Genomic DNA, 14239 nt, shown 5'->3' with positions numbered 1-14239 from the left:
TCAATCGAACCTTACACAACTTGTTGCGAACTTTGTCCCCTGATAGAAAGAGGGATTGGGCATCCTGTTTATTGCAAGTTTTTTTTCGTTATAATACTACTCCGCATCAGGCCACGGGAGAGTCCCCATACTTTCTCATGTTTGGCTAGGAGCCCAGGTTGCCCATTGACTTTCTGCTCGGTAGAGTACAAGAGCCAGTCGCAGGTAGAGTGCATCAGTGGATTGAGGAGCACCAGGCACGTTTAAGGGTTGCCTTTGAGGGTGCACGAGATAGGCTGCAAGTTGATGCTAAACGACGCAAGGTCAAACATGATCAACGGGTCAAGGAACTGCCGTTGCAGGAGGGTCAGTTGGTTTACCTGCGTGATTACGGTGTCCGGGGTTGTCACAAGCTACAGGACCTGTGGAGTTCAACTGTATACCAGGTTGTTAAGGCCCAACCAGTGGGTGAATCGGTGTATGCAATTGCTCCAGAGTATGTTCAGGAGAAGGTACGTCACGTCCATCGGTCGTCTTTGAAACCCAGAGCTCAGGTAGAGTTGGCACTCAGGCTTCCCGAGGTTCAGGTTGAATCGCCAGTGGGGGTGACCATTGAGGAGGAGCCCATAGAAGGAGACTTGGTGTATGTGGTATCAGACAATCCAACCGTAGCCCGGGGGGATGCTTTGGGTGCGTCTCTTCCGGGGCCATTAGATGTTTCTGTTTCTAGAGCGGTGGATTTAGCCGAGATCGAGGCAGGTGGTGATACAGGTTCTTCGCCGGTACCGGGACCTACTGTACGAGGTCCGCATAGTCAGTCTGAGGTAACTCTGCGTAGAACCGAACGAGCCGGGGCCGGATTACATTCTAATGTGCATCGTTTGCCGCGAGCAGCAGGTAGGGAGGTGGGACCTAGTAGTCCTCTTGCGTCAGCATCCAACTCCCTCAGTGCCTTATTTAGGCCTTGGTGTTAGATTTTCATTAGATGGTAAACCTTAGAAGCTTGGATTCTCGTCGGGACGACGATGACAAAAGGGGGGGTAGATTGTAGCCAAAGATAATAATCTCTCTCTGGGGCGTTCCTTATTTTACGTGGCCTATAAAGATAGCTTTAGGTGTGGTAGGAAGGTGTGTCTCATAGTCACGGGTGACGTCATCCATTTCCGGTGTGTCGCGGGAGTTTGTCTGTGTGGACTGAGGAAGCCTGCGGTACAACGCATGTGGTACCCGATTGATTTTACGTCCTGGAGTTTAAATGCCCTGTGCATCGCAAGCAGTTTAAACCGTCTACAGACTGAGGGAGAAACATTGCAGTGGGTTTCTCGTCGGGACTTTTGTGGCTATCTTCGTATATGCTGACTGCTATACCACTGATTATCGTTCAGTATTGTGCTGCATATGGTCACGTTACAGACTGTCGCGGGGTGCTGCGCCGGCTCGACTGCAGAAATGGATGTATAATTTATCGCGACCTGCATTCACGTGCTGCTGTGGTAAACGTGTGTTTATTTCTGGTTAAAGCTGGAGACTTACAACATCAGCTGTCTGGTGGCCTGGCGTGCCGCAGATTCGATACGGTGGGCTAACGTTACTCTCGCTTTGAGGCATCAAATGGTTTAACCATCCAGCAGTCATTATTTTGATCTGGTTTCTTTTGGAGTAGCGTAACAATATATCATTCAGATTATCTTTTTGTCTATTCTGTTTGCTTTCTTTCTTGGTTTATGTGAACCCATTGCTTCAAACATTTAGTATTCTTTTGTTGTAAATTTGTTTTGTTTGTTCTGAATTTATTACTATTTTGTTGTGTCAACCAAGTTTCTGTGAACTGGTTGTTAACCGACTATTTTCTTTTTTTGATTAGATTTGTGAATTGTTTTTTTTGGCCATCGACCGTTTCAGTGAACTGGTCTATTAGTGGATGGCAACCAGAAGTGTGTGTAATTGCTCTTAATTCATTGAGTACTAGTTTTAAAAGAATGTATGTGAGTGTGTATATTTGATTGTATGTTTAACGTGTAATTCTGCTTCTCCCTCCAGTTGTTGGGGTAATTAGGATTCGTGTTTGTGTGGACGAGTCTCGCTCTCTGCTGGGTGGTGGTCTCTTCCGATTGCAGTGTTCCACATTTGTGGTCTGAAATGTGAGTGCACGAGTGTTTGCTGTGCTATTTTCAGAGAAGGAGTGAGTAGTCCCCAGCTCTGGAGAGGAGGCCGAATTGTGTGTTTTATTTTTATTTTTATTTTTATGTATTAATGGTGTCCCAAATAAAAACTGTAATTTTGTATTTCCACCTCTGACTCGGGTCTTATCTCAGCCGCAACCGAACCTGTGTGTTTTAAGTTAATCTTATCAGGCGATTTTCCCCGGTAAATTTGCCTCCTGGGGTGGCGTAGTCGGGTATCTTAGAGGGGTAGAGTTTAAGTTTGCCTTCTGGGGGTGGAGCAACTCTTCCCCTGGTGTAAACTTTCCAGTCTATGCCAATTACAAACAAAACGCGCTGCTACATATAAATATTTAGAACTTAAAAATAAATATTTAGTTAAACTAACATTTGTATTTCTACAGGCTTATCTTACATGTTCTCTAATATTTGTATTTTATTTCATGCGTACAAAAGTCTATATATCAAATCATCACATTGCATCCTCGTGCCTTAGCCTATACACACCTGACATTAAGGAAAGTATAAAAGCAGGGCTGTTTCTGAAACTTCACCAAATCTTCCTCTGAGATTCTAAAGGCAACAAACAAACCAAGGTGAGCTTTTGAAACCAAAACCTACTGAATAATATTTCTAAAGTATCTGTGTTTTGTCTTTAAATACTTTGAGAATCCAGAGTGCAGACATTTGACTTTTCCTGCTAATTAATTTTAGGTTCATCATGGCAATGCTGAGAAGTGTTCTGCTTCTTTTTATTATCTTCTCCATGGGGGATGCAGGTAAGACATTTATTTGTAAAAACCCTCGCTATTTCATTTTAAAAGTATTTTGGTATCGTACAATTGATTAATCAAAACATGATTAATGAGGAATTTACAGTGTCAAAATACACATAATTTAGAAACTTAATCACACCACCATAAAATAAGCTACATGAAATAATAATAATAATACAAATGTAAACAAAAAAATGATACAAAAGCATTAACATTTATGCACTGGATGCCATTAATTTAGGTAAAGAATGCCCCTGTGGATGGACAAAATCTGGACTCCGGTGCTACAAGTTCTTCCCTCAGACGGTTAACTGGGTTGCAGCACAGGTAATGTGTTGGTTACAACAAGGTGATTTGGTCACACTCTTATATTAGGTGTCTTTAACATCAAATAAAAAATACAATAAAGGTACAGTACAGTGTTGATGCTATATTGTAAAACACTTTCGCTGCTGTTGAGGTGGGATACGGGTAAGGTTAGGGCAGTGTTGGTGGTATTGGTAGGTTTAAGGGTGGATTAAGGTGTAAGGGAAGGGTCAACAGTGTAATCATTGACCTAATTACAGAAATTAATTACAGCTGTAATAAAATACAAGGTAAAAACATGTATGTAAACAATAAATGCCCTGAATCAAATGATTAATTTAAATATTAGGACAATAGTAGTTAAAGACACTTAATATAAAGTGAATGGTGATTTAAGGTATACCTTTATTTTCTGCAAATAAATAAATCAGAAAATTGATACTGGGCATACAATCAATCAGAGCAGACTTTGTTTTAAAATGACAAAAAAGTGACTAAATATTATCATTTATGATAAAAATATTAGATTTTGTATTGACAATTTAAAAAAATCTGTCTTTTTAGAGAAACTGCCAAAGTTTTGGTGCAAATCTCGCTTCTGTGCATAGTAAAGCGGAAAATAATTTCCTGCTGAGTCTGTTGCCTTCTTCTTCCACACGTGCCTGGACTGGTGGTCATGATGGAGAAATAGTAAGTTAAATCGTGTGTCCTTGTGTGTTTGTTTGTCTAAACTGAAATTTCGGTTTTTAACCGCAAATGCAACATTTCTAATGAAGGTGGTTTAAAGCTGACTTAATTCATTAGCTTCTTACTGAAATCTGAGTACAGTCGTGAACTCTTATGATCACTGTCTTTGCTCTTTAGGAAGGACAGTGGTTGTGGGCTGATGGAACTGGGTATGACTATACTAACTGGTGCGCTGGAGAACCTAACAACCTGGGTGTTGAGAACTGTCTGGAGATCAACTGGGCCTGTGAGAATACTTCCGATTATAATTTACAATACTATAATTTCATATGATACAAAAAATGAGCCATCACATGTTAGTGTATTATTTTGATTCTAACACGACTATAATGGTCAGAATAACTAATATCATTTTTCCACCCTACAGCTAACCGTTGCTGGAACGATGCAACCTGTTCAACCCTAATGGGCTCCATTTGTGTTACGGACTTGTGAGATCATATGCAGTCATCCTGCGGCAGTTACTTTGATTGTACACTTTCTGATCTTATCTTGTCTTTAACACAAAGTGGGAATGGTGATTTTTACTCTTTTTGAGATATGCTCATCTCAAAAAATGTTATTCTTTATTTACTTAATTTAAATTTTTTCCAAGTTTTAATCTCTTCCCGTTACCTTCTCTGAAACACCCCTCTAATCAATAAAAGCATTGATAAAGCAAATCATGTGTTGTGGAGTTCAATCAAATTTATGCAAACAGCTGCTTCATCATTGACAAACTCTAGAATATATTTGCGTGTTTGTTTCCTACGATGGATTGTAAGCAAATATGAACCTCATTCAGTGCTCTTTTTGTTTTCTGTCTTCTAAAATATCCAATTACTATTTCAGAGTGAGAAACCTCTGCAAATAGAAATAAGTGATGAGTGAACTGTCTGAACAACTCAAACTGAATCACAAACAACTAAAGAACATTTTCTAAACCTGTTTGACCGATTGGATCAATAGTGGTTCATTCACTATTCTGGCATTGTTCTGATTCTAAACAGCTGATAGAAAACACAGAGGACATGATTCCTGAAATATTATCAGAAAAATGATTCTCAGGTCAGAATAGGGCAAACATCAGTGTTTAATCAGTAATATTTTATTATATTATATTTTATATTTATGCATTTGGCAGACGCTTTTATCCAAAGCGACTTACAGTGCCCTTATTACAGGGACAATCCCCCTGGAGCAACATGGAGTAAAGAGCCTTGCTCAAGGACACACTGATGGTGACCGCTGGTATCGAACCAGCAACCTTCTGCATGTCAGTTCCGTGGTTTAACCCACTGGACCACCATCTCAAATTTAAAAAGGTCTAGTGATGCCCCTGGTGCAGAGAAGGCTCCAAATGTTCACTTTGGCAATTTAAAAATCACAATAATAAGCAGAATATTGGTTGTGATGATTCCAGGCAGGGAAAGACTAGCGATGACAATGGGGATGATGTCAGCGAGGATGCTACAATTATTTATTTTACCCTGCTGTCATATAGAATGAGGATTGTCATGGTGTAGACTGGTAAAAAATTAAAGCCCTACAATAATATGTTATTCCATTTGTGTGTTTAGAAGCTTGTTGCTTGTATGCTATGGTACAGCACTCCCAATAGCTATGCTATTTAATGGCACTGTCAACACTGGAAACTCCAATGGCGTGCCCTCAGTAAATGAACATCCTATATTATAGGCTATATGAGACATCCTATATTATAGGCTATGAGCAATGAGTGGAAGTGCCTCTATATCAGCACAGGCACAAGACCGTGATATTGTGTTTATACAACAGTTTGAAGGCAAAAGTGAGTAAATAAATAAGAAGCTGTTTCTTTAAAAACACTTTAAAAAGACAGTTTAGCAATTGAGCCCGTTTCTAATTCTAAAATGTCACTTTACAACTATAGCAACGAAGGAACACCAAGTTACTTAATTGAAGCTTACGTATGGAATAATTGACGAGGGGTGTTGAATTATTTGCAAATAAATAATGCTCACCCGAGGTGGTAATGCGGCCAGGATGCGAAGCATGGAAAGGTTCTCCTGTCACCCACTAAAGAGTACAGACTCAGAGAGCACAGTCTGGCCGTATAGAGATGGGCCGGAACAAACAGACCTGTCTCTCCTGTGAGGACAGACTCTGCTCGCACTGCAGCCCGGGAGTGATGGAAACTGAGCTGCACTTCCTCACAGAATGCCCAAAATATCAAAACTTATATTACCCCAAAATCAGGCCTTGTCCACACTAATTCATTTAAAAATATATATTTTTCTCTCCATTTTGGCTTTCCATCCACACTAGTTTTTCCTGCAAACTACAGATCCACTGCCCAGGGCTGCGTTTCCCAAAAGCATCATATAAGTAGACCAAAGAGCCTTTGCCACCATGGTCTACAATTAACTTAGCTCACAATGCTTTTTGAGAAATGCAGCCCTGGGCAGTGGATCTGTAGTTTCCAGCATTTGCGTTTAAAGAGCTAATAAAATATTTCAACTCAGATCAATATTTCATGTCTAATTATTTACTTATGTGGCAAGTAGTCGTGTAATAAGCTGGATAATGTACATCCAGTCAGTTGTTATTGCAGAATAAAGCGCATCAGGCTGATGCAAGACTCTGATCACCCTGTCAGAGATAACAACCGGCTGGATGTACATTATCCCTTACATATTGAGAAACAGTGTCAACAGAACGTCTCGGTTACGGATGTAACCCTCGTTCCCTGAGGAGGGAACGGAGACGTAACGTTAGTGACTAACGAATGGGGGTACGACGTAATGTTAGTGACTAACGAATGGGGGTCCCAATATAATCACGCCACTCAGCTGTCTTCCAGTGCCCTGCGTAAGTGTGAGTACCCTGTCGTAAGACTGGTACGGACGAAGGACTCCCACTTAACACAGGATTACCAAGGTACACTGGAATGCATATTCCAGTGAGGAAATGCCAAGATGCCTACCTGTAGGGAGGACTTAGAGAGTACACATATGACCCACTCAGGGCTGCATATGGGAAAGTCTGGGGTACCAGCCGAAGGTGGATTTTTAACCCCAGGGGTGGCATGGACTTGCCAAGGGAAAGACACCTGCTCACAGAGGAGGCTTACTGTGGAAATACACGTGTGGGGGTCGCCGGAGTGGGCCCTAACCCCAAGGGGACACGGTCGACCTTGCTACTGGTAAGCCAAAACAATGGTGTCCACTATCCAGTGAGACAGCCTTTGCTTTGAGAGAGCTCTTCCCTTCTGCTCTCCACCATAACAGACAAAGAGCTGGTCTGAGGTCCTGAACACTGCGTCCTGTCTACGTAAGTGCGGAGAGCGCATACTGGACAGAGCAGTGCCAAGGCTGGGTCTGCCCCCTACATGGGCAGCGCTTGCAGGTTCACCACCTGGTCTTTGAACGGAGTGGTGGAAGCCTTGGGCACATATCCAGGCCGGGGTCTCTGGATCGCGTGAGAGTTAGCCGGCCCAAATTCAAGCTTTGTTTTATCGACATATAAGACTGTTTAATCATGCGCAAATAACCAGAACACGCATGACAATAACAACATCAACAAACTTTCAATATACCGGTAATGCAACAAAGCTACGCACAAGCTTCCACTTTTAAGAGGACCAGTGACAGAAACAGGCTCAGTAATAGAAAACACGGTTATTTTCAGCCGCGTAAAAGAAACATTGCAGCAATAAATGACCGTGGAGCTAGCATCATCATCATCATAACACATAATTTATTCTGAAGCAATAGTCTTACAAGTGTTCAATCAGCTTTGACATATTTAAATCAAAGTGCATTTACCCATAATCTTATTAAATATAGGCTATGCTTCAACTTTCATTTTATATTCTTAAATTTTGATCTATAAATTAAATTAGAATAAGACACTATAGGGCTGTTGCCAATCAAAACAAATAATTTACACTGAAACAACAAAATGTTATGAGATTGTTTTAAATATTTTTTAATATATACAAATAAGAAATGTTGGAAAGAAAACATTAAACTAAACCACCAGTAGGTGGCAGAATGTAAACGTTGTTGTTGCTGGAATATCGAAATCTTACCCGGATACAGCAATGCTATTTTCTGATTGGCTGTTCGGTAGCTATATTTTTTATTTGATTGGCTGGTGCGTGGCAGGGCCTCCTGGAAATTTCTCTGCGTGAGAAATACAAGGTGTGGCATGTGAGCGTGTGAACTGGTTGAAATCTGGTTGAAATGCATTTGTCTGAGACTTGAGAGCCCTGTAAGACGTCCCACTTGACAGTTTCCCTGATTTCAGCTAGTTAAGCATATTTATAATATATACGGAATGAATGAAACGAGTTGGCATTTATATAGCCTAGCCTGCACGGCATAAAAGAAGAGCAGTGTGTAGAAGAAGACAGCAGCTGTCTTCTTCTACGTTTCTATCAAAAACTAATAAATTATAGTTTTTTATTTAAAATAAAAGCGATTACAAAGGAAATGTTTACTGTTCATGTTTTTTTATTATATGGAAAATCCCATTAAAAAAACAGACCGCCATTACATTTTTCCTCTCACGTACCCCTGGGGGTGCGCGTACCACACTTTGGAAATCCCTGGAACATAGGATCGATCAGCTCAGCTTTGCGGCTGAGACACGAATAAACTATTAACTTAAAGCTTTTACTCTTAAACACAAAAGGCACGTCCACTTTAATAAAAAAGGAATATTTATTAAACAAGCCAGATCAAGAGCAGAAAAAACGCTCTCTCAATTAAATAAATAATATACATAAAACTAGCCTTCTTCAATCTGTCTCTCTTCTCCAGTGGGTTGGGCTAATCCAAAAGAAGTGAAAACAATGGGGGTGTTCTGAAGACAGTCTGTTACCTGTGAAACAGGGGTGCTCTGAAAACACCCCCATTAGCAATTAGTGCTTTCCAAATTCCACCTGATGAAATGAACGCGGCAAAACTGACAGTACAGATCCACTTAGCGCGGTGTTGAGACGCTTCCCCTCATGTGTGTGTTGATGGGCGTTCCTCAAGTTTACCGCTATGGGCGTGCGTTTGAGCCAGCGGGGAATGAAAAACAAAGGACCAGCGAGAGACTTTTCTTCGCCAGTTGGTTGGGCTAATCCAAAAGAAGTGAAAACAATGGGGGTGTTCTGAAGACAGTCTGTTACCTGTGAAACAGGGGTGCTCTGAAAACACCCCCATTAGCAATTAGTGCTTTCCACCTGATGAAATGAACGCGGCAAAACTGACAGTACAGATCCACCTAGCGCGGTGTTGAGACGCTTCCCCTCATGTGTGTGTTGATGGGCGTTCCTCAAGTTTACCGCTATGGGCGTGCGTTTGAGCCAGCGGGGAATGAAAAACAAAGGACCAGCGAGAGACTTCTCTTTGCCAGTTGGTTGGGCTAATCCAAAAGAAGTGAAAACAATGGGGGTGTTCTGAAGGCAGACTGTTACCTGTGAAACAGGGGTGCTCTGAAAACACCCCCATTAGCAATTAGTGCTTTCCACCTGATGAAATGAACGCGGCGCGGCAAAAATTATGAAATGAACGCGGCAAAACTACTGAAATGAATGCTGCAAAAAATCGACCAATCAGAATTTTGGTCGAGCCAGAACGTATCGACTAATAATCGACTAATCGACTGGGAGATTACAGCCCTAATTAATAGATGTGGTAAACTTTATAAATATAAATTTGAGCAAGACTGGAAAAAATAATATTCAGTTAAGTTCTAGAAGTTCTGATAAATAACAACAACAGCAAAATATAAACTATATACAGTATAAATATGAGCTACCTTATAATTACAATGTCAAATTGCTTATCCCTTTACATGGACTCTTTTAATTCTAACAAACCATTTTCAATCATCATTTGCTGCCTGCCTTCTAAAATCTACTATTGATGATGCAGTAAATCCATTTGACTCGTTAATGCTGCATCTGAACGAAGTCAGCAATGCACTTTCGTTCACTTCACGAGCCTAACTTACGATTTACAATGCAGGGACTGGAACTACAAATATACTAGTTATAAATACAGTAATCATTACTTTATTTAGGCAGAATAAGTTTGTTGTGATTTCCAAGGCGCATTAATGTTAGCGGTCTCCCACTGATAGCCATGACATTAGCTAGCTTTGTGGTTAGTATCTATGATAAGTTATAATTTAGAAATATGTACACTTTTTCAAAATAACGGGCAGGGGAGAGATGATACGTCTCATGCTGTCAAACTGTCAGACTATTAAAGAAATACATCTTATTCAGTCACATTGTCCGAGTTAAACTTAGTCAGTCAACTATAATAACCTAACGTAATTACCAGCTCTCTTGGCTTACATGTAACAGCACAACTGGACTTGGCAGTTAAAAATTTTGGCAGTTACAAATTTTGTCATGTTATTTGAGTTAAGAGAACTGATGGGGATGTTCTTTTAATTGTTATTCAAGCAATGTATGTCTCGTTGCCAACTTGCATGCACTTCACGGATGATCTGTGTTGTGAATGCAGCGCTCAGCATGACTCAGCTGGTGTTGCCAGCCCGGCACGTTGTAGAGTGCCCTCTGGTGGACAAACTATGAAACGCCAACACACAATGTGTTTGAGCGGTGTTTCGTCCGTTTAAAAAAAAATAATTAAATATTCATTTATCGGCCATCATAAATGCCGATACCGATAGTTTGGAAAAAGCCTAATATCGGCCGATAATATCGGCGCACCGATATATCGGTCAGGCTCTAAACGAAAGGGAACTTCAATCCTACTCAGAACAATGCCCTGACTCAGGAGAATGCGGTGAATGTTAAACATGCTATAAATGAGAGTTTCTTGTTAGTTACTAGTGTGTTAATAGTGCATTACTCATTCTTGTGTAGGTATTCATTAATGTCAGAACAGTATTCTAAAGTGTTACCCATATGCCTTGTAATGTACTTCTACCACAGGAGAAGAAAGAAAAGAAATAGTTACATAGTGCACCTTTAATTAACTCACAACCATAAGAGGGAGTCTCGGCTCCATCTTGCAACAGCTTGTAAAGGTGAAGGAAATACTCCCATAGATCAGTACTGTCTGCTTCCAACCCATGAATTATCATGAGTTACACTTTCCTAAACATGTTAAGCTTAATGAGTAGTCTACTAGTAATGAGTAATTATTTATCAGGGTTTCCGCGGGGTCATAAAAAGTCATAAATTTAACAATAAGAATTTAAGGCCATAAAAAGTCATAAAAACATCCGGATTTTCCATACAAGGTCATAAAAAACATTTAGCCACGTCTTAAATTTATATGCTCGTCCATTAATTTGTTCTTCCATCGAAATGCGCTCGCGGCGGCTATGGCATTCATTTGTTTCACCTGTTGTAGTTCTGTATGAGGACTTTGGGTGGTATCACACTGGTATCCTTGCGGCAGCATACAGACTTGTCGGAAGGACTTTCACAGAGACCCGCGCGAACTCTGGGGAAAATGGGAAATGGGAAAATGTACCTTTAAAGATCTATGGCTCGAAGACGGAGCGTTTAGTAGCTGGCTCAAGCCAGGCCCGGTTCTACAGGGGTGCTAGAGTGCTAAGCACCCTCAAACGCAAGCAAAAGCACCCTCAGTTGATACTGTAATAATTTTGGCGAAACAGATTTGACAGATTTGCATATTTGTTTCCTCTGGAGAGCGTCAAATGCATCTATTACAGTGAGTGTTTGCAGCGGTGAGTAATGCAGCCAATGATTGCAATCACAGATATAGTTATTAATCTCTTGAACGTGATCAGAATCTCACCGCTCAAAACGGCAGCGTTTTTAGGCTTGTTGACAACTTAATTTTTATAACGGAGCTTTGTGAGATCGCGATGAACTGACAAAGCAACAGCATTTTAATGATCGTAGCGATCTTGGCTTGCTTTCGAGGCTACAGTCTGTAACATTCATTGAATAAAACTATTGCTGCTAAGAGGACCGACGGCCAATCGCATGCAGCAAAGTTTAGGAAGTGACATCTAAATATAAATGCCACTCTGCTCGAGACAGAAATATCCTCCTGAGACCCAGAATAGAGGTTTTAATTATATTTTAGCGAATTTCTCTGACAACATGCACAGTTTTAAGTCTGGATATTCTTATGAAATATGAGACAATCTTATGAAAATACTATTACACGTCTTTTTACAATTACATATTGTCCCAAAACACATGAATATACAAATTATATTCAGTGTATAGATGCATTGCATAGAATGGGAATGGCATATGGCCATGTGTACACACATATTGCATAGTAAAATGGTATATCAAATTATTGTTTTATATCTTTCATAACATTCAGAATCATCTTTATACAAAGTTTGGATAAAAAAAGCTTGAAGCATAAAAATTGACTGGTGAATGAAAAAAAAATCCCATTGTTTTTGTCTATTTATGTCTTTTCATTTTCTCAATAAATAGTTCTGGTGTCCTATACAGAGCAGAGGATATAGCATATAACATAGGATTTTTTTTTATATTATATTAAATATTATATTATATTATATTTTTATGTTATATTAAAAATGTCCTGGCTCTTCCAAGCTTTATAATGGCAGTGACTTGTTGGGTCATCTTTGAAGTCCATAAAAGTGCATCTATCCATCATATAACTGCTCCACATGGCTCCGGAGGGTTAATAAAGGCCTTCTGAAGCGAAGTGGCGCATTTGTGTAAGAAAAATATCCATATTTAAAATTTTATAGACTCAAATAACCAGCTTCTGGCAGTCAGCGGTATGCAAGTCGTGCTGTAGTGATGCTACATTATTGTCAAAGTCATATACATTGCATTTTAATATTACTTAATACTGTACACTTTAATGTGGGAGTGACAATGAAAAAAAATACTTAGACGAGAGCATATTTTCCACCATTCTGAAGTTTAACAATGTTCTTTAAACCACAATCTTCTTCTAACTAAATCTTCACCAAATCTTCAAATGACGATGGCAAAAAACTTTTGGATGTCATATGAGGACAGAAACATTTTGTGTGTGCATGCCAACAAACTTTCCAAATATTTAAACATGTCTGTCTTTAAACTGCATTTAAATATTAACAATATTATCTCCATTATCATTATCCATCATCTCACAACAAACATGGTTCTGTGTGTCTAGCTAGTTTTACTGTAAACTATTTCTCAATACAAACAGCCCAGAGCTCCAAACAGAGTTGTTGACATTATTTGTCTTTATGTCACACCTTGCTCCGACATCAGTAAAATACTGTAATGAGAAACAGACTACTCTATGAAGTGACAATGTAAAATGTAGCTGAACTTTAGCTTTTTAAATTTAGCTTTAAATAAAGATAACAAAATGTTTTTGTTTGATGCATATTAAAATTTTTGAACAATTAAGCTACATTAGTTTAATATTATCTGGTTAGATTTTCTTCATGCAGACGTGCAGTTTTCGGCATTAGCCTAAGACAAAAACAAAAAATTTAGTACTGATTGATTTGATCCCTAGTGAAAAATAAGTATACTAAAATGTATTTTAAATACATTTATTTTATGCTAATTATACTAAAAATACATTTATATTCATGTACTGAATATAAATACCCTGCAATTGTACTTTTAGTATACTAAATTGATATACTTAAAGTCTGCTAAATAGGAACAGTTAATTTTGTATTTAATGCACTTTAGTTATCCACAAATAGTGCTGAAGTCCAATTTAAGACTTAAGTGTATTTGATTGTGCTAAAGTGGAACTACTGCAAGTATACTTTAGGTGTATTATACAGATCATACTATCCTTACTAATAGTAATATTAAACACTTTTTAGGCTTAATTTTAAGAAATATGCATTGTGCAATAAAGAAGTCAAAACAAAGCTTAATCTGCGGGAAATTAGTAGAATTAATGTTATGTGCAACCCCGCACGAAATTCAGACCGGTCACACCAATACTAACACACGGTCATGAGGAAAAATCCAGCAGAAAACCCGTTCGCCATGTTTAGAGGGTTAACCGGACTGAATGAGAGGAGGCGGGTGCGTGTCAACTCGCTGTCAGTCGGAGAGGAGAGTGCAGCTGGTATATCGATACTGTAGAAAATGAGTATCGTATCGTTTCAGATATTTCAGTATCAGTATCAGTAAGTCTCAAGCAATATGTCAGTAAACATATGAATGGGTTTGTAGTATAGTTAGTAGTGCTGGGCGGTATGACCAAAAATGTATAGCACGGTATTTTTCTAAATTATATCGGTTTCACAGTATATGACAGTATTTTTTTCCCCTATGCATGACCGGGTGTT

At 39.3% G+C, this 14239-nt stretch overlaps 1 protein-coding gene across 1 annotated transcript; it reads left to right on the top strand.

Annotated features, from left to right (window-relative positions):
* Window positions 1–2861: 2861 nt before the first annotated feature.
* On the top strand, window positions 2862–4629 carry LOC307129877 (type-2 ice-structuring protein-like). Its single transcript, XM_079822672.1, has 5 exons — window positions 2862–2920; window positions 3159–3244; window positions 3788–3913; window positions 4088–4196; window positions 4338–4629. Exons 1-5 carry the CDS (start codon window positions 2863–2865, stop codon window positions 4403–4405), a joined length of 447 nt encoding a protein of 148 aa, XP_079678798.1. The 5' UTR covers window position 2862; the 3' UTR covers window positions 4406–4629.
* The last annotated feature ends 9610 nt before the right edge of the window (window positions 4630–14239 follow it).

Source organism: Gobio gobio, assembly GCF_949357685.1.
Source record: "Gobio gobio genome assembly, chromosome: 8".
Lineage (NCBI taxonomy): Eukaryota > Metazoa > Chordata > Actinopteri > Cypriniformes > Gobionidae > Gobio > Gobio gobio.
This window is presented reverse-complemented; position numbering and strand designations above follow the sequence as displayed.

What these genes read in the sequence shown, in the direction of transcription:
- LOC307129877 (XM_079822672.1), top strand. Translation starts at nt 2,863, where the DNA reads ATGGCAATGCTGAGAAGTGTTCTGCTTCTTTTTATTATCTTCTCCATG. An exon ending in TTAACTGGGTTGCAGCACAG is followed by an intron (nt 3,245 to 3,787) that starts GTAATGTGTTGG and finishes CTGTCTTTTTAG; the next exon opens with AGAAACTGCCAAAGTTTTGG. An exon ending in GTGGTCATGATGGAGAAATA is followed by an intron (nt 3,914 to 4,087) that starts GTAAGTTAAATC and finishes TTTGCTCTTTAG; the next exon opens with GAAGGACAGTGGTTGTGGGC.